This window comes from Cyprinus carpio, chromosome B8 (genome assembly GCF_018340385.1).
Source record: "Cyprinus carpio isolate SPL01 chromosome B8, ASM1834038v1, whole genome shotgun sequence".
Classification (NCBI taxonomy): Eukaryota; Metazoa; Chordata; class Actinopteri; order Cypriniformes; family Cyprinidae; genus Cyprinus; species Cyprinus carpio.
In genome coordinates, this window is record NC_056604.1 from 16,690,312 (window position 1) to 16,712,293 (window position 21,982).

Genomic DNA, 21,982 nt, shown 5'->3' on the forward strand with positions numbered 1-21,982 from the left:
CCTTATGACTCCACTCTTAAACCTCCAATGCTCATAACGGATTGCTATATATAGATCAACATGTAGCTAAGCTAACAGCACTATGCTGCATGCAGGAAAAAAAAAAAAAAAACCTTAACCGATATATCAATGCAATTCAATTAAATCAATTAAAAAAAAAAAACGGAATTACCTTGATTAAACCTTTTTAATACTGAATGAAAAATGTTTTTGTACGATTTTAAATCAACATTTCTTTGACCTCAATCATCTTGGACTTTTTCCTCTAAGCTCATTTTAAGATCTCAGTGAAAAATACATGCCAACTCAGATTTTTTGTTGAATTCTAAAAATATTTATTATTTATGTATGTATGTGTGTTAGTTGTTATTTTCATCCTCATATTTTAAAATAAATAAATAATAATAAACAATTACTGTCATCCATTAAATAAAATATTATTATTATTATCATCATTACAATATCATTTATTTAAAAATAGTGCGTGTGTGTCCTCAACTACACAATCATATAAACAACCAGTTAAGAATAACATGGATTTAAAGGGATACTCCACCCCAAAATTCAAAATGAAAATCACCCCACAGAAGAGTGTACGTTGCCTGCGTTCAGCTCATATTCTCCAAAATGGCACTAGGTGATGCGGAGAGACACAGAGGAGACAAATTGTTGAATAAAGTTGTTATTTTTGTTTTCTTCTCTTACAAAAAGTATTCTCGTCACCTCATAACATTATGGTTGAACCACTGATGGCAGATGGACTGTTCTGACTAATTCGGACAATTTACTTTATCTGTCAATGGGACAGTCACAAGCCTCCCGGATTTCATCCAAAATATCTTTAATTGTGTTCCGAAGACGAACAAAGCTTTTACGGGTTTGGAACGACATGGGGGTAAGTGATTAATGACAACATTTTCATTTTGGGGTGGAGTATCCCTTTAAGTTTCACATCCTTAGTGCACAGAACTTACTTTCAATATGAACATCACTGAAAGTAATGATACTTGCAGTTCAAAAGTAAGTCAGATACACTTTTTGCTTGACTTAGTTGGATGAAATAATTGATTCAATCCTTTTTGAAAAATTTCAAAGAACCAGAATAAAGTGTCATTTATTATTGAATCAAATTATACTCGACTGCACTTTCTGTAATCAGACGGTTAGTCTCCTAAGAATCTGCAGCAATCAACATGCGGTGAAGTTAATGTAGAAGGAATACCAATAGGGAGTCTGTTCTTCTTGTTGGCGGGTGTGGTAGCTGGGGAGAGCTGGGGCGTGTTAGAGGGCGTGAGCTCCAGGCTGTTGCTCTTTGTCGTGCGGGACTGAGGTACATTGGCTAGTAGGGTTTCCAGAGCCAGGTGGTCTTCTTCTCTGAGCTGATCTCCTGCAGTGACACTACGCACAAAGTCCACCTGAACACAGAAATGAGGTTAAAGACATTTCTATTTTCTTTGGCACAAACATGCCATAAAGCAATCACTCCAAGTTGATATCCAGTGAAATAAGGCCTGCAAAGATGTACAACAAGCTTTCTTTACATCTTCAGGTAATTTTTTAACTTAATTTCTTAATCAGTGCTGGTAATTAAAGCAGGTGGGCCTCATTATTCAGCTATCATCATTAGTGAATTTCAAACAGTGAGTCTAATGCAATAACAACATAGGAGTCGGGCTAATTGGCTCTGTAAATGACAGTGTGATGATGAACATCTTGCTGCTCATGCTGAGAAGAAAAACACAGGGAAACTGAGGGTTATTGCCTCTTGACAGTGTTGGGCAGGAAGAGTTAAAGCATTAGGACTGTAAAGGTATGCAGTATGACTGTTACTGCTATATTAATGGGATGGGTTTAGACATGTTCTGCTGAGGTTTGAAAGAGGGTGAGGTAGACGAGTCATTTTTCATTGATCTAAATCTTGTGTAACAGCTAAGTACAGTAAAAGCACTGAGATATGTTTTGATTAGGGCTGTCAAATTAATAAAAAGTGATTATTCATGTTAAATTAATTACATGACACTGTGATTAATTAAATTGACAGTAAATTATTGCACATCAATATTACATAAAAGCTCTCAAATGAAGAAAATTCAATCCTGATACAATAATCAAATGTCTTTGAATTGACATCACATGACATCATACTTTGACATGACATCTTTAGAAGTTTGCTTTATCAACATATAATTAGCATAAGCCTGTCACAGGCCTTTTGTGCTGATTCACATGCAGGTGATTAAATGCGCTCATTTTAGTATTACATTATATTTTCTATAATTGTAATAAATTACAATTTAAATGGATAGTCTTAGTTTACTGAAGGTAGACTAGTTTGTGAATATGACAATGTTTAGGACATCCCACTGTGTGCTAAACTGCTCAGAAAATGTTTAAACTATAAACATTTTAATGAAGCCTTAACATTTCAGGCAGGAAAAGGATGTGAAACTGCAAAGGAATTTATATAAGTCATAGTGCAACTTATTACAAAACTTCAGACCAATATTTTAGAGGGATGTGATTTCACTGTGACCATGTGAACAACCAATTAAGCTCATTTGTAGTTCTGATGATGTTATCATAAAACTCAGATGAAGTTAAAGGGTTATTTATGTTCACCCAAAAATGAAAACTCTGTCATTAATTACTTACCCTCATGTCATCCCAAACCCATAAGACCTTTGTTCTTCTTCAGAAGACAAATGAAGAGATTTGTGATGGAATCCGAGAGCTCTCTGACCCTCCTATAGACAGCAAGGATATTCCCACGATCAATGTCCTTGTTACGTTTCTGTGCGTTGATCGTGGTAATATCCTTGCTGTCTATGGGAGGGTCAGAGAGCTCTCGGATACCATCAAAAAAAACCTTAATTTAAAAAGATGAACGAAGGTCTGACTGGTTTGGAACGACATGAGAGTGAGTAATTAATGACAGAAATTTCATTTTTGGGAGAATTATCCCTTTAACTTCCTTCCACACATCTCTTTCTTCACTGCATTACATACCAAAGCTAAAAGTTGATTATGAGTCATGTAAACCACCGTCCGTGCGAGGCCTTCCAGTAAATTCATTGATGACATAGGCGGAGTCTCGACAGCTCTTCCACCGATGACGACATCCAAAAAGGCAGCAACACACGTCTAAAAAGATGTAAAAGCTAACTGCAATGAGTCAATCCTCAAAAAGAGTGTTGGAACATGTTAAAGAGCCATTTCACATTTCCTGGTTATGATTGGAATAGCGTACTACCAATGTATTACTTATACTGCTTGCGTAATATGCACAATGTACTTTGTGCAGCTCTGTATGTATGGAATACCCAGATGACATTTACTAAAATATGATTTAACTTTTAAAAGAAAGGAGTATGTTCAATAGCATATAACATTTTGCGGTCAAATTGTATTAAGAATCATGAAATTTCACTGGTGTTAGTTGGTTTCCACTAATGAAATGTTGCTATTGTTATCATATTACATTGTAAACTGGACAGTATGCAATACGCCAATAGTCTATGTTAATCTTCATATAGTAACAAGATGAAAAAGACAACAAGAAAAAAGGAGCTCCAGAAATCTGGGTTTGTCTCTTACCTTATCAAACTTGGATAAGCTGCTTTTACGTCGAGGATCTCCATCATCTGCATCAGACATGGCTAACTGCTGCAACAACTGCCCCACCTAAAACATCAAATTAGGTTTTATTGTTTAGAATATATTAATATCACAGCCAGACATGAACCACACTAAATATCTGTTTCAGGAAAAGGGTTTTATTGACTTATATGGCTAGATGTCTTTCTATATTGTCACCTGTGCTGGCCATTTGAAAAAGCAAACATAATAGCAGTACAATTTATGAACAAATGATTCTTATAATTTGGTTATTTTAATGAACTAAATTTTGACTGACTGAACTGCAAGTCATAACTTTCACCCATGTTTACCTTCAGAATCAGAGCTTGAAGCAAACTGAAAACTGTACTCTGCTCTGTACATAACCCTCTATATACCATACCGTAAAAAATGTGGTTTTCTAGCTGACAGCAGTTGAAGAAAGACCCTCACATTACAGTTGTTTTGTAATATACTGATGCAACAACATTATCCTCTACCTGCATGAGGTTGAAACGTGCCACCTCATTGATGGGTGCATCTGAGATGATGCCGTACTGTTCAGGGTTGACGATGGCTGGACAGATGAAGCAGGTGAGCAGCAAGTCGGTGCACATCGTCCTCACCTCCCCGACCTCTAACCTCTCCACACGTGCCAGCGTCTTATACATCTGAGACATAATCCAGCGCAGGCTCTGTGGGAAGCAATAGGTGTTCTGCTTCAGGTAGCCAATAAAGGTATTGACCAGGGCTACCAGCTTGGCCTCGTTGGCCTCCACTGCTGCCTGAACTTTCCTGCGGTACTCATCTGTGCCTTTCTCCCCAAACAGACGCTCCTGCTGGGCCGGGGTAAAGCGCTCTATCAGTTTGGCTGGATCTGTTTCTAGATGGTCCTCGTCCTCCACCAGCAATTGCATGATGGGCTCGTGGAGGGTTGCAGTGAGGAAAAGCTTAGCTGAATACAGGCCCTCAGAGAAGAGTTTGAAGAGGATGCTGAAGGCACACGTGCCTCGCCGTAACATACGACGAGGGTTGTCACTCTCCTTTAGCTCAAATTCCACCAAATAACGTAGCACCTGGAGAAAGTAGGACAGCACAATGTGGTATGTGGTATAAATAATCCAGGGATAGGCAACTTCAGTCATAGAGTGTCGATGTCCTGCAAAGTTTAGCTCAAACCCTGCAAAAAACCTTACCTGCCTGTAGTCCTAGTAATTCTTAAGATCTTGATTAGCTTGTTAAAATGTGTTTGATTAGAGTTGAAGCTAAACTCTGCAGGACAGTGGCACATCCCTGATCTAATACTTAAGAAGTAAAATTAAAAATAAATAAATATATATAAAATAATAAACAAATAAATGAATTAAATATTATATATAATAATTAGTACTGTCAAAATTAGCACGTTAACACAGGCGATTAACTTTCCAGTTTAAAGGATCTAAAAATATTTAACTTTGTTAACGCAGGGGCGGAGCCTAGGGTTGAAGATTTGTGTTTATTTAGACGCAGAATGTCTTTACGATCACATCAAAAAGGAGACTTTTCAGTAATGCGTTTTAACTTTGCCTCAGCGCCAAGCGCTAGTCAAATAAGCATGGAAACTGTACAGGTGACAAGGCAGCTTCAGTATAACAACAGTGAACTGTGGTCAGATGAGATGTTGTCAGGCCATATGTCAGTAAAAATGAATTTTCCTCTACTGTTTGCCATTATACTGTGCTTGTAACACATGCTTTTCAGTTGCACATACAAATGCACCAGCACACTGTATACCATTTCATATTAAAGTGCAATAAAATATAAAAAGTTGTGAGAAATTTCAATGCATGTCAGATCTGCGCCACGTTTAACTGCGGCATCTTTTAAAGTTATAGCAGCCAAAAAAACGAATAAACCAGCTGCTGTGAAGTCTATTAATCAAAGAACAAAAAAAAAAAAAAAAAAAAAAAAGAGGAAATCTATAACTTTTGTAGCTTTAAGGATTATCTATATTTAATTTAGAATTTAGTGTCTGATAACTTTTTTCAATGTCTGTATATTTCCTACTTGCTGAAGGGCACAGGTAGCTAAATATGACATTTATTATAATGGGTTTATGTGAATATTGTTTCGAGATAAATTATAAATTGTTATTTTTTTAAAGTCTAATAAAGATTAAAATTGATAACTCATTTATTTTGTAATGCTTAATGGCTATAATCAATGACTAAATATTAAGGGGAGAAAAAATCTGTTTCATAAATACATCAGTATTGGTATCAGTGATACTCACCTTCAGTCATAAAAAATATTTCACTACACAAATATTTACAAATAGACTGTCTTTGTGTAATTTGAAGATTGCATGTGAAGTTATTGCAATATAAAAGTATATTTAAAAACTTCAATGTTAAATGAGATTAATCACAATTAATTTCAGGAAAAAAGGTGTGATTAATTAGTTCGTTTTTTTTTTTTTAATTGATTGACAGCACTAATAATAATAAATATGCCCAAAATTATATACTATAATAAATAAAATAATATTTAAAAAATTATTTTTCTACCACTACACACATATATCTTATGTACCTGCAGCAGGTAGCATTCATCCTCTTGCATGATGCAGTTGCCATAGAGGGAGGTGAAGACTGTGTGGATGACACCCTGCGTGTGTTCATGATTGAGTCTTTCTCCTGCCACCAGACAAGATGCCACCAATCGTGGGTTCTCCCTCAAGCGGCCCAAGAACTCCCCGTAGATACTCTCCTGAAAGCCCAGTGTCTTATAACCATCCACAAACTGTGTGTCCTCCAGAACCTTGGCATGCTGACAGCATTCCGCAGGAGAGGCCTCCGCACTAGAAAGGAAAGAATGCATTCAGAGAACTGGACTGCAGAGAATCATGTGATTAAATCTGATCATGCTGGAGATGTACTGTAATGAATGTGCAAATGCAATTCAGCAGGTTATGCTAACTATTCAAAACAAGCTTATAAAATCCCAACTGAATATCAAAGTCTTTAATAAACTTGAAGGTTGTTTAAAGATGTTTCTAGCATCAAAAAAAAAATAATAATAATTAAAAATGTAATTTACTCAACTTCATGATGTTCCAAACCTGTATGACTTAACGGATCCATTCAATACAAAAAAATCCAGGATTTTTTGTACCACAAAGAAAGAAATTTTTGAAAAAAAAAAGAATTAGTCAATCCGATGTTAGAACTTGCCAAGCCAGAATGCTCATTTGGCTCTTTCCCTAGTTTCAACCACTGAGATAATCCACAATGTGAATTTAGCAATTCTTCCGGTTCAGTTGATCAGGTAATGAGTCATGAAAGAAAATCACAAGGTGAGCCTACTAGATTTACTGGTCTGGAGTGCAGTCACCTGGTGAGGATGAGGCGGTCGAGGTTGATCCTTTGCTGTTTGGCGATCCAGGCTGTGCGGTACAGCCTCTCTGCTGTCTTGAGCACCTCGTTGTTAAGCCGCTGGATGAGCTGCTTCTCTGATGCCACGTACAGCCGTTCCTGCTTCAGGTGGTGGGCCAGAGTGTGAATGTCTGGCTTCACCATCGTTCAGCTCAGCCACGGCGCTGAAGGTGGAGAGCATGACAAGCAAATTAGAGGTATTGCAGGAATATTTACAACAGCATTATGAAAGTAGAGCATCATGTAAATACTAATGTAAACTCAGTACAAGAATTGGGAGGATTATGAACAACAAGACCTGAGCAGTATTATGTATATCCCAGGCTGCAGAAGACATCACAATCACCGGGCAATTAAAAATAATAGTTTTAGAATATATACACAACTGCATAAATAAACAGCTGTTTTCAACGGGATTCAGAGATAATGAATACTGATCAAAAGACAATAAAATTTCATTTGGAGCACAGACCATAATTAATTAGACATGATTTCTTTTTTTTTTTTAAGAAATAGGCTGTGAGTGATGGAAGTACAGTTTGTCTAGTACAGTTGTTCTAGTCAAATGAATGTGTTTTTACTGTTGTTCAAGATAAAATTAAGTTAAAGGGGCCATTATGCAATTTAAATTTTTCCTCCACTCTTTGGAGTGTTTCTCTTGGTGCATAAAGAAGATCTGTAAAGTTGCAAAGACTAAAGTCTCAAATCCAAAGAGATATTCTTTATAAAAGTTGAGTCAACCATTCCTACCTAAAACGGCTCATTCTAACATAAAGATTTGCATAACACCGCCCAAATGTTCATGCAAAGAAAGGCGGCGTAACTTTGAATCTCACTGAAGTATTGTTGTTGCCGCACCGCCATGTTGTGGAGATGCTGTGTGTGTCATTGTGAAAGCGAAACTACATTGTTTGGCCGTCCAAAAGAGGACAATATACGCTTCGTCATGCCTAGAGCTGATCCGTGCTGGTCGCTGAGGAAATACCTCAACTTCGCACTGTGAATCACCGTGAAGCCCGAGTCCAGCCCGGGGTTATCACATGTGGTTGCCCACCAGCCGCGCCATTCTCAAGCTGGCCTTCGCTCACTCAGCCCACCATCCGTTCCTCATTTCCAACTTTGCAAGGACAGTCTGGCGCTTCTGACTCACAGCCTCTAATTACGTTTTTTATATTTAAAGAATTAGCCACTGATGATTCAAACGCAAGTCTTAAGCAGTGTAGAGTAGCGCTTGTTTGTCGTTTCTCCAATCACAAATGCAGACATGGTTTTATGTTTACATGGCGCGATTACGCAACTCATTAAAAGATAGTATAAGTCATTATAATCAGTAATGGGTTTGGTCTTGTCTGGTTGTGCTGGGAGACAGCATCACATTTTTTCCACCGGTTAATCGACATGTAAAAAAACCGGTAATAAGTATTTTTTCCAATCACAATCACATGTAAAAAAAAACCGCAATCCCGTGTATACCGGGCTTTTGCGTGTCAGGGATTTCGCTGGCCGAAAATGCGGTCGTTTCAGAAAGGCACACGTCTCAATTTACTTTCACTTTACATTATATGGCAAATTCAGTAGCATTTTTTTTGAATTAATCATGGGTAAATTTATTTTATTCTTAATAAAAATACACAAAACAATAAGACACTCGCTTGTATACACCCCTTTATTGCAAAAATGAATAATAATGCAAAAACTGGACAAAAGCACTTATGAAAGACACCTTTAAAGTGCATCGTATTAACAAAACGAACCACTGCACACATCGTGCAAGTATCAAACAAGAAAGATATTTAAAAAAAAAATTCACTATTCGTTAAATAAAGTGCCTGCCTTTTAAAAAAAAAAAAAAAAAAAAAAAAAAAACCGCACAAACATCGAAGTTTCCACCTCGCATTGTCCCTTTTGTATTTTGTGCATCGCGCATTGCACCACTTACCGAAGGCTGTGTTTGTGTTTCGGGCACAGTTTGTGGTCGATTTTTTGCCGCTGGACATCATGTTGGCAGCTTCATTTTTTAAGTCAGCTTGGAATATGTGCGTGCAAATTCGCAGTGGGACCTCCGGATGCTGCCACTTTCATCTAGCAAAGTTTACAGGTTGCCTCGTGAACGTGTAGTGTCAGGTTGGTATGAGTTTTCACATTTGGTTTGAATCCAAAATATTTATAAATAGGTGCTTTTGCATTTCGTTTTGAAACCAGATCTTCCCTCATCCTTTGCCAGCTGAGGCCCTATTATGAAAGCAAAATGACTAAATGAAATCGGACACCTGCTGCTTTACTGCGGCGCCATCGTTCCGCTTCACGCTAACCATTACGAAGGCACGTAGTCCTCTAACGGAATTAAGTGCTTTTTTCATACAGGGCTAAAACTTCAACACGATGGGGAAGAAAATCGCATGGTGGTCAAGTGCTATGACCGAAGTAGGTTTTTAAACTTCACCTTTTATACCCCGGTCAACACCGACAATCGCAACAAGCTTCGTAACATTTCATTTACACGCTTGAAGTATTCAAAAAGAAGCCAATCACAAAATTAATCACTAGATAGTTGTTCTGCCAAAACAGATGTCATACCTCGCTTTGCAGAACGATGAGCTTCTACACTACAGGTCAACAAAGCCACACGTTTTAGAAAGGCAGTAATCCACAGAGGTACTAATGCAACAATAAAAGCAAAGACCACATTATATGGAAAAGTAATGTGTTTTAGGAACCTTTAATTAACTACAATAAATCAACTAGAGATTTTGCAGTGACCTGGATAACAATTTTTCCAGTCTTTTTTAGCAGCATTATATGACCCCTTTAACTACAATAAATCAACTAGAGATTTTGCAGTGACCTGGATAACAGTGTTTTCAAAGACAGCCCATTAAATGTGTCATCGTAGTGTATTAAGTTCCTAAGTTGTGTGACATGTTTAATTTTCCGTACCTGTTAAAGATTTTTGTAAACTAAAAGTTAAAATGCGTGTCAATTTTAAATGCCTATATAAAATTATGACAGACCAAAAATAAAGCTATTTTGGCTAAGTTTCTCAGGCTGATTGTTCCCTGCTGTCTCAATTGTTCACAATTCTCTTGTACTAACCAAGACTGTATTTATATTTTTGTAAAAACACAACATAATATCACAAAAATCATCCCAATAAGTAAACAATGAAAAACACATAAAAACAATTCTAGTAACAAAACAGAAGTATTAATCTACAAAAAAGTTGTAAAAATACTTCTGGGAAGTAAGCAGAAGTATTCATCTAGCAGCAAGTTTGGTTCCTTCTGAAGTGTAGTGTCATTAGTGTGGTATGAGTTTTCACAACAGGGATTCAGTAGATAATATCCCGGAGTCATTCATAACAGCTGGACACTGCATAACCGAGCCATTTACACGATACGAATCACTACACATAGAATCAATAAACAGAGCTGCTGAATAGCGCAAATCCATCTGTCAAAAAAAAAAATAAACAGAGCTGCTGAATAGCGCAAATCCATCTGTGTAAGACAAACATACAGTGTAAGAAAATCGCATGAATTTTAGAAACACTAAAAAATAAAACAATATACAAACATTCATAAACTTACCAGACTCAAAAAAAACAAAAACACAGTGTAAGAAAATCGCATGAATTTTAACCGTTTTCGCATGAATTTTATAAGGTACAAAGGGCATGCGAAAGAAAGGTTTTTTATTACTTCACCTTTTTCACCCAGAGTCATCACAAACCGATGCAACAATGCATTTACTTTGATGCGTTTCATTTTTCCTCGTGAAACTGCCGCAAAATCAGTTCAGCAGTGTACTGTTGAGTAATTAATCATTCCGTTTATTTGTTCTATTTGCAACTCAGAGGGAGTGTCAGCCATGAACAAAAAAGTGTGCAGCTTAAATCTTTGACCATTAATGCTTATCTACACGACAGGTCAAACAAAGCAGTTCGAGCTTCTTAGAAATGAAAAGAGATGGAGCATGCGATTTGCTCTTTTTTAAACAGTATCCTTCAACAGTCAAGAGCTTCAAAGAAAAAAAAAAAAACACATAAACCCATTTAATCTAAGTAGTTTTTGATATCCTTCAACAGTCAAAATGTATTTTCAATGCTTCAGAAAATTCTAACGGATGGAGATGCAGATTTGCTCTTGGTCGAAGATGTTTTTAGGACCTTTGCCCAGATGGACAATACTAAATTTATTCTCAATGCTGGTTACTCAAGCTCTAACTAAATCTAAAATCTTATATGAAGGACCAATCAGAGTGAAATGTTCCAAACCATGTAACAATTAAATGTCTATATCAATCAGTGTTATTATTATTAAAGTTATTCATTAAAAAATTAAATGTCTATATCAATCAGTGTTATTATTGTTAAAGTTATTCATTAAAATATAAATATTAGAAGAAAATCTAAACTTAATCTCAAAAAAAAAAAAACTGCCTTGGCAATTAGAAAAAATTGGGCCTAAATGGAATTTAAAACAATTTAAATGAAATAAAAAGCTAATATAGTAGTATAAATAGCTAGCATATGAATAATACTAAAATAAACAACATACTGATGTTAATCAGCATACTGAATATATCAAAGGATCCAGATCCTAAATTCTTTCTTGCTTTATATATATATAAACTTCAGAGAATGTGAAAAACAGATTTAACAGCTTGGTTGAGAAACACTGTGCAAGTGTGCATATTGCAGCTACAACTCAATTACAAAGCCTGCTACTGTGACCTGACAGACACTTCATGCTTCATGAATGGCCAAAAAATAATATGCAAATCACATTAGTCGCCTTTGCTTTCTCATATAATGGAGGGATATAGACAAACAGAAAACACCCACACAACACCCATTTAATCTCTCTCTTTCTCACACATGCACGCACACACAAGTAAACGTACACACACAAACATTCAAACTAGAGAAAATGCAAAAAATCTGAATAATTTCTTGGAACGTTCCTCAGCCACAAAGAGGTCTTTGTAAAGCACAGTTACACAGGAGAATGTGGGTCAAAGAGCAGCCCAGAGACGCCCGGGCCCCTGCGCATCCGTAAAAGCAGCCCACAAACACAGAGCGGAATATCAGTACATCCGCAGAGACCTCTTGTACCACTCACTCCTGAATCAGCTCAACCTCTTGTCATCCTGCCAAATACAGCACATCACTGTTCTCACTGTGTTTTGTGGTTGAATGCAGTGGTATGTGAAGATTTAGCCTTGGGGGCAGAGGAAATGGCCACCCATTCACATACCTACTTCTTCTATTCTATAAAGTTTAAGCTCGTTGTAATGGCTTTCTTGCTTTTTGTCAGTAAACTTATAAATAGTTCAGAGATGGGCACAAATCAAATAGGACTACCTTTCTATAGATCTAAACTTTGCTTAGTTGGCCATATGGTATCATGTTTATGTACACTATGAGGTTTTGAGGCTAGCAAGATTTTTTTATTACACAGATATTTACAGATAATCAGACAATTTGCAAAACATTTCTATTTTAAATGAATGTCCTTTATAACTGCTTTTATAATTTTATAATTGTAAGATGTAAAACTGTTATATTTTTTGCAATATTACTGTTTTTACTGTATTTTTCATCAAATAAATGCAGCCTTGATGAACACAGGAGACTTCTTTCAAAAAATAAATAAATAAATAAAATAACAAACCCAAACTTTTGAATGGTAATGTATTAAAAGTGGTACTTACTGTATTGATATGACATGGTTAACATGTCCACAAACAAATAATAAGTTATTCAGCCTAACAAAAAGGAAAGGACCACAGAGAAATAAAAATGGACATTTTTAACTAACATACGTTTTTTTTCCAATGCCAAATTTCTGATATGGGAAGCTGAAGGAGTTGAGAACATTTTCTAGACACAGATGTCCCATTCTGATGATCAAAAAGATCAAAAAGGTCAACAGAACATCAATGTATCTATTTTTAAAAAATGGAAACGTTTCACATCTTATACAAGAAGACACAGGCTGAGTGCAGCAGTATTGTTTGTGCTCTAAAACATCCCAGGGATGTTTCTCTGGTGGAAAAAAAACACACTGCTGTCAATATCAGCACAGCAGTGATAAACACACAAGCAACTAAAACCAAGAGATCCATCTACTTTCACTTTTTTCAGGTTTTGGACTGCAGCCGATGCTGTTTTTAGCAACACTGAGAGAAAGGCGCACTTTCCAAAAGCATTGGGAACAGGAGGAAGGTCCTTTTTTTCGGTTCCTCTATTTTGAAGAGCTGCGTTTGGATTAGATCTGACAGCATTTGAGCAGGTAGATCAGACGCACTCTGAGAAGGAATGGAGAGAGATATGAATGTGTGCTTAGAGTATTCTTATGTAAGAGAACAAAATATTGTATATTAAATGTCTTCAAGCACATAGCCCAGTGGTTTAAAGTAGGGATGTGCAGATAACATTTCCTAAAGTCTAAACACAACACAAAGCGATTCTGTTTAAGACAGACTGACCGGAAACACTTTGTGTGAGTTGCTTGTAACTCTCAGGTTAGGTAGGTGCCTTAACAAGGATCCGTTTTTCATTTCTCCTTCCTCTTTGTATCTGGTTGAGGCATTGCTCTCAGTGCCCTTAAAACACAGCAGTGTGGAGTATGAATCACAGCTTGAATGCAACATCAGGCACTTTCACATGTTTGCAATGCAGACCTGACCACTCATGAGAAACTACCCACACACTCCATTCAGCAGTGAATGCCATCTGACTAGGCAATGGACAGCATTGTGGATGTGCTAGTGACTGAGCAGATGAGAAATCAGAGTGGAAAATAAATGTTTCCTGGCCATTATGAATACAGCAAGACAACATCTAAGGAATGAGGGCAGCTAACGTGAATGGGGATGTGATGAGGAATGGGATGCTTTCTCTATGACCAGGCATCCCAACCACATTTCTTTTAAAAACTTGGCAATACTAAAAGCCCTTTCACTGTGTTCATATCTGCATTTTTCTGCTTCTACTAGTATCTGACTGACCACTGAATATCCCATAAACAAGCATTAAGTCTTTTCTGAGAAATCTATTTTATTACACCAACCAGGCATACAGGAGGGTGTGGGAGTACTGTACGGAAATGTCTCTAAACCAGGATGCTTTCTGCTCTCTTTAGACAACGCAAAACAATATCTCTTTGGTTTACAGAAATAGTGCACCAAGCAAGTTTGAGGACCTTGGCAAAAATCCTGAGATAAAATAACCACATGCAGGGCCGCATTAAGACTGTGAGAGGCTCCAGGGCTTTATCTTGAGGGGCCCTCCATCCACCAAAATTAATGCATATATTCACGCTAGTTGTCAGCATTTTATTTTGCAGTAAAAATATGCCATAAACAAAACATCCAAACCTATAGGTCTGTCATATAAAATATACAAAATATCATACACTACACATATGCACATAGTCTGACTGTTTTATACAGATATCTACATATAAAAATGTGTAGCATTAAATTGTATGTTGGTTAAATGCATTATGAACTAATACTAAAATAAGGAACAGAGTAGAAATGTAAATTAGTGAAGGTACACCTTTACAAAACATTTTGTGCACTTTGATTCACGCTTTCACAAATACGTCTTTCTGCTTGTGGATCTTTCTATCAGGCTAGTAAGTTTATTTATGTGTTTTCACAAATCTTGCTCTACACATGCAATTTTTTAAATCACTAAAGTTCCTTAAAGGGGTCATATGATGCAATTTTCCTTTCTCTTTGGAGTGTTACAAGCTCTTGGTGCATACAGAAGATCTGTAAAGTTGCAAAGACTAAAGTCTCAAATCCAAAGAGATATTCTTTATAAAAGTTAAGAGTCAACCACTCCTACCTAAAACGGCTCATTCTAACACGCCCCCACATCTCTACGTCACAATGTGGGAAGATTTGCATAACGCCGCCCAAATGTTCACACGAAGAAAGAAGGCGTTACTTTTATTCTCTGTGTAGTATTGTTGTTGCCGCCGCTGCCATGTTGTGGAGATGCTGTGTGTTTCATTGTGAAAGTGAAACTACTTTGATCGGTCTTCCAAAAGAGGACACAACTAGAAATCAGTGGTTAAGTTGTATTTATATCACTGTTCCAAAACGGTTCAACCCAAATATTCAGATGTGTGCAACGCATTTTATGGAGGACTGTTTCCTGATCCTGGGATAGTAGACTACAATGCTGACTCACAGACTGCAAGTAAGTTTTTTATATTTAAAGAATTTGCCACAGATGATTCAAACACGAGTTTTGAGCAGTGTAGAGTAGGGGTGTAAGAAAATATAGATACACATGAGTATCGCGATATTTTGTTTGGCGATACTGCATCGATTCTCAAAAACGGAATATCGATATTTAAAAAAAAAAAAAAAATCAATCATGACAGTTGTTTAGTTTTGAGTTTATATCCCGACCACTAGATGGCAGTCTTCATCTGTGAACAAATCCTGAGTGTCAGGAAATACTAGCATTTAGGGATGCCACTAATGTTAGCATTAATATAGTTCTCTGCTAGTAAAAGAGGAGGAAAGGATTGTCCCTGTTTCGGTTTCGGTGTACAAAGCTGAAGTGTGCCGTCATTTGGGCTTTTGTGGTAACGTCCACCGTGGGACCGTGGTGCGGGAGCTGCCTTGGTTCAACCGCTTACCACGTTCTGTGTGAAGAGGCTCCCGCGGGGCGCAGCAGGCAGTAGGATCGCCGCGCGGCTGCTGCTTTCTCTCATTTTGGGGGCGTTTTGTGCAGTTGAGGCTGTGCTCACATCGCGGTATCTTTGATTCCACGCGGAACATAAATACAAACTGAAAAACCTGTGAAATCCAAGTGGAAAGGTTCAATATCTGTATATATTTTATTGTTTTACAATCGTTTTGTTTTCTTTAGGAATCCTGTAAGCACTTTATTTTTCATTGATATTAGATCATTGATATTAGCAGATGTAATTATTTTGTTCAGATCAAAATGTTATGACATTGTAACTGTGAACCTTTAAAGCAGGGTATAAAAATATATGGTCTTTTTTAATAAAAATACATTTTATACGTATTATACATTTAACTAAAGGATCCTGCAAGCACTTTATTTTTTCCCTCTTTACTCATACTGCACAAAATGTGGTTCAATAAAGTTAAATGTTCCAGGGACTGATTTTTACAAATGCAGATCCCACTGTGTACTGGTTTAAAAAATATATATATATATATATTTATGTATTTATTTATTGCTAAGGTTTGCATATGGTGGTGTGTTCTTAATGACAGCTTTCCTAAAAATATATCCTATTCCTAAAATAAGAAATATCCCAATATATCACCTTGCTTACAGTATCACATATTGTATCGCAACCCCTGTATTGTGATACGTATCATATCGCCAGATTCTTGGCAATACACAGCCCTAGTGTAGAGTAGAACTTGTTGTTTGTCATTTCTCCAATCACAAATGCAGACATGGTTTTATGTTTACACGGCACAGTGAGATGCAACACAACATGTAAAAAGACAGTATAAGTCATTATAATCAGTAATTATGTCCCCACTGGATGCAACAAATGCCTCATTTATAATGGGTTTTAATGTTTTTTGTCTTTTCGCTCCAGCCGGGACACAGCATCACAGTAAGGTCAGTACCATATCACTCACACCACACATTTAATCTACCAATCAAAACACAATGCACAGCACACCAATCAAATCACACCACACCTCTCATAAACATAAACATTATAAAAGTAAAAAACAACACGTTTCAGAAAGGCGGGGCATAGAGAGGAAACAATAATGTACAGTATGTGGAAAATAATGTGTTTTTTTTAACCTTAAACCACAAACACATTTCATTACACGAAATACACAAAATAATTTTCTTTTTAGCACATCATATGACCCCAATTCAAATGTCACAAATAATTAAATGTATGGGAAACACTGGTAATGTATATCAAAATATCGGAAGTGTGTTTAAAAATCATATCACCATTACTGAAAAAACTATATATTGCGATACATATTGAATTACTGTCCAGCCCTAACCTACCTTCGTCATGATCTGCATCTGCATCCTTTAGGCCTGCCGCCTGCGTGCCGTGAGATTTAGAATTTTTTTTAACAAATTTGTCTGACTTTCCACTTTATTTTTGTCATTTTTTCTCTTTCGTATTTGGGAGCAATTGGCTGACCCCTCTCGCACAGGACTTGCAACGGGAACAGTTGACTCATTATAAAATGCAGTTACAATATTTCCTGGCATCACCGGGGGCCCCCCTTCAGCCTGGGGCCCTGGGCTTAAGCCCAGGTAAGCCCATGCATTAATGCGGCCCTGACCACATGCACAGTTTAACATCAGTCATCTTTGAGATTTCCCATCAAAGTCACTAAATATAATTGGTCTAAGAAACACCTGTGCCAACACATGGAGGGGATATTATGCCTAGAATAACCATAAATTTGACTGCTGATGGAATAGCATAACTGCCAATAACCAAATGATGAATCAAAACTTTCTAAAAAAAAAAAAAAACCTTTATATATGACTAATCAGCACACAGATGACATTCATAATCCTGTGAATTACAATTTCATGCTGCTCCCAGAAACCATCATCACAGCTCTCATGTTTTAGATAGGGAAGTTGTTGACAGATCTGAAAAAGTGGTCAATTATGTAAAGAAAGGCCAACAAATGATCCCTCAATGAAATAAACAAATAAAACAAACATTTCTCTCATGTTTCTATATTTTTGAAGTGGGCATACATTGAGTCACATACAATATTTTGCTTTATTATAATAAAAAAACAGTAAATGTTTTTAAATTACCATCAAGTCAACAGATGCTGGCATAGATATAATATTTTAAAACAGAGATACGAATAACATGACCACAACTGTTATCGCCCAGTATTAGAGATTTAAATTAATTAACTATATCAGATATTTAGTTGGCCCATACCAGATATTTAATAGGGATGCACCAAATGTTCGGCAACCAAAATTATTCAGCCAAGAATAGCAAAAAAGCTCTGAACCTGCAGACTAGCTTTCAATGCATCTGTGGAACAAAGGCTGTTTCTATAAAGTGGGGCAGTTCCAACTTTGCAAGGGCAGTCTGGCGCTTCTGACTAACAGCCCGTAAGTACGTTTTTTATATTTAAATAATTTGCCAATGATGATTCAAATGCGTTTTGATCAGTGTAGTGTATGTTTGTTGTTTGTTGTTTATGTTATGCAACGCAACACGTAAAAAGACAGTACAAGTCATTATAATCAGTAATTATGTCCCCACTGGATGGAACAAATGCCTTATTTGTAATGGGTTTTACTGGTTTTGTCTGGTCTAGTGATGTCCGGATCGCAAACAAATCATTCTATTTAACTAGATCTTCATAGTGAACCGGTCAAACCAGTTCACCAAATCGAACTGAATCGTTTGAAACTATTTGCATCTCCAGTACGCACTTATCCACAAATTACTTAAGTTATTTGATTTATAAACGTGCCTGACACTCCCTCTGATGCGAAATAAACCATTATCCCGAGTTATTCAGTTACTCCTAACAGTACATTGACTGAACTGCTAAAAGAGAACCGATGATGGGATGTGCACGAGCAGAGCAGCCGGACTGAGTCTCGTCCTGCTGGGACACGGCATCACAGTATGTTAAGGGGCGTAACATTTCTGTCATACGCTTGAGGCATTCAGCCAATCACAACACACTGGCTAGCTAGCCAATCAGAGCACACCTTGCTTTTTCAGAAAGATGAGCTTTGTAAAAATATAAACGTTTCAGAAAAGCAGGGCATAGAGGAGAAACAATAATGTACAGTATGTGGAAAATAACGTGTTTTTTGAACCTTAAACTTAGGGCTGCATGATTAATCGCATGCATTTGTCATGCGTGTCTCAATCCGTCACAGGATTCCGTGATTAGCGGTAAATATCCGTCACCTGTTTTCAAATGCACCGGGAGTTCATACACAGAGCCGTAGTTCACTGACAAGCTACGCAATATCGTGTTCATAATCGAATGCGATTAATCTCAATTATGAACAGAATATTGCGTAGCTTGTCAGTGAAGTACGGCTCTGTGTATTAGCTCCCGTTTGAAAACAGGTGACAGACATTTACCGCTAATCACGGAACCGGCTTTACTGATGAGCCCATTATAAACGTGATATAAACACCACCACTAAAAAAAACTTAAACTGCATAAACACATCGCATTACACCAAGTACGCAAAATAATATTATTTTTAGCAACATCATATGACCCCTTTAAATATTTAAAAGGCTAAAATCAGAAATTTATTGCTTATCACCATGAAAAAAAAAAATTACTATCTGTAAGAATTTTCAATAGGTGCATCCTCTGTTAAAGTCATCAGAAATAAATAAAAAAAAGACTCTGGAACCATTGACCCAATCTAAAATTAATTTTTAGTATTTTCTCAGTTTTACTAAGTACCAACAGGAGAGCACCAGAAAAATACGTTAAGAGCCCCTCTGACATTATTATGTGTGTTAATGCATGCTCTCTCATGCACATTATCACACACATAGGCCTACTATCAGGAGATTCACACTTCCTAACTCCTGACCCTGCTAGAAACATATCCTGCTTGACCTCAGCATCACCTCATAGCACGTCCCAGAAACAGTTTATACACTGCCTCAATCACATGACACAAAACTGCAGCCTGTCAAAAAATGCAAAACACCCAATAAAGCTGAAATGGTTTGTCAGTACGTAGCACTCCAACAATACTAGAAGGCAAAAGAAGGTGGAGATAGGAGTAAAGCACCACTAAAATAGTTACTGCATCAAATAAACTCCAGTATATTACTGAAAGAGCGCCACTGATCTAATGTCACAGCTTTGGCATGTGTTGAGGAGATGTCATGGGAGGAGCTTCATACCCACAATATGAGGCTACATGAGGACGGCCGAACAGTTGGGGGATGAACCAGATCAGAAAAGCAGTCCATCCTGTGCCAGCCTCACAGCTGAGTGATTGGAAAACAAGAGCGCTCTAGGATTTGACAGACTTCTAAGAGAAACAAGACCCGCTTTTCTGAGACTGAGCAAGAGTACAGATCACAGTTTCCCAAATTACCCAAAACCCATTCACATGTATTTTGTATTTGCTCTTAATTATGTCTAATCAGAGCATTCCAGTGCTGATTCAGTCTAAAACCAATGGGACTTTCAGAAAAACCGGTGTTCTGTGCATAACATGGTGATAACCAAAGCTTAATGCTTTGGCTTATTTTGGGATAATTTTCACAGGCAGTTAAAGTCACAATGAAAAAGAAGTAGCAACAAACTTTTCTTCTGTATTGTGCGGTACATCCAAGTGAACTGGATTATCAAACAAATTAAAATAGGACGGCGACTTGGTTCTGTCCATTAATTGTTAATGCAATATTGCAGTTGATTATGAAAGCGCAGGGTTTAAGTCGACTATATGAGTGGAGAAGCTCTGCAAGCAAGACCAGAGACAAGTCTGTGTTTTCACAAGAAGACTGAGTTATGCCATTTTAGTGAAATCCTGATCACAATAAAATCATCTACAACAAAAGAGATACAATTTTCATGCTGTACAATACATTTCATAACAACTTTAAGAAGTATAAAAATTGGGCAGTTTTGTCTGAAACATAAACTCAACACTAACGTCTCACTTAATAATTTGCTGTATAAAAGCAATACCAAACTCACAATTGTGCTGTTGGTCTGAATATCAACGTAACTGTAATGATCAGCAGTTGGATCACATCAGCACTCCTGTATTTACATTTCCTTTCATTTTTATCTTTATTTAATCATATGTCCCTAAATTATGGATTTTTAATATGACTATTTTAGTTTCATTTTACACACCAAATTACCATTTTCTGAAAATGTGCCAACTAAACCTACCTTTCGGTTTCACATATTTCCCGACAAATTATCACAGCAGCATGACTGTCAATGATAAGTGCAAGACAACAACAAAAGCTGCAAGAGTCGGTGTGTCAGCGAAGATTCATCGTGTTTTATAGCGCAAGAATAAATGAAATACCCCGCTTTGTAGCGTACAGAAATCTACATTCAGGTAGCAATATGCCTAGAAACCCAAACGTGTTCCTAAAAGCTTAAGTTGGCAACAAACGGGCTTAAAAACAAAAGGTGACAACATGACCCGAGACAAGCAGGCCAACAATCAGCTAACGCTCAGCTCGCTAAAGTGTCAACCAGCTCGAGCCAGTATACAGCAGACTTACCGACTAACTTGACGGCTGGGTGTGAAGTACTGAATTCAGTCGCGACTGGTATGGGTGGGTTTTACAGTTTAGTTCTCGTTTCAGTCCTCCAAAGGTCCTAGCTGCGAATGAAAGAGATAAAAAGCCCTCCGTCGTGAGATTTTCTCCTCCCTTTAGCAACAGCCACAGCGCACAGCTGTCATCAAACGGGGACGCGCGCCATGCGCATGCGCAATTCAAACCTGCGCAGACTTTTTTTTTTTTTTTTTTTTTTTTTTTTTTTTTTTTTTTACTCCCAGAATATGTACAAACATTTGTACACACTTTTACAATTCGCAACAAATATGAATTCAAAATAAGTATACAAAACATATATAAATATATGTAGAGGAAAAGAACCTGAGCAGGCCTGCAGCGTGTGGAATTTTTGAATGTGTTTTTGTTTTGTATATGCGATTTGTTTTCTGTATTTACGATCACCGTTTTCTTTCGCCATTATATTTATTTTTAACATTATATTTAAAATTTGAGGATTAAATAAATTTCACTTGAACGCTTGAAATTGGCTGAATCATTGTAGATATTAAATTGTTTTGACCAGCAGGTGTCGCTACCAGCTTGTCATGATTGAAAAATCCAAAATATGCTCTTTATTGTACAATGCTGTGAAGAATGCTTTGTGGAAAAGTGAGTTGTATT

General features: G+C 37.0%; 1 protein-coding gene across 7 annotated transcripts in view; it reads right to left on the bottom strand.

The window, feature by feature from the left end:
- gapvd1 (GTPase activating protein and VPS9 domains 1) overlaps positions 1-21,502 on the bottom strand; it is a 41,504-nt gene extending 20,002 nt beyond the window's left edge. For 6 of the 7 annotated variants that reach the window (XM_042729991.1, XM_042729990.1, XM_042729989.1 and 3 more), the window contains exons 1-7: positions 21,305-21,501; positions 6,991-7,195; positions 6,190-6,457; positions 4,116-4,691; positions 3,595-3,681; positions 3,007-3,141; positions 1,223-1,415 (exon numbers count right to left, since the gene is read on the bottom strand). In XM_042729991.1, coding sequence (XP_042585925.1) covers positions 1,223-1,415; positions 3,007-3,141; positions 3,595-3,681; positions 4,116-4,691; positions 6,190-6,457; positions 6,991-7,175 — 1,444 coding nt within the window. In that variant the 5' untranslated portion in view covers positions 7,176-7,195; positions 21,305-21,501. Of the gene's footprint in view, positions 1-1,222; positions 1,416-3,006; positions 3,142-3,594; positions 3,682-4,115; positions 4,692-6,189; positions 6,458-6,990; positions 7,196-21,304 lie in introns of all 7 variants that reach the window. The other variant, XM_042729988.1, reaches the window with a different exon arrangement.
- Positions 21,503-21,982: the final 480 nt, after the last annotated feature.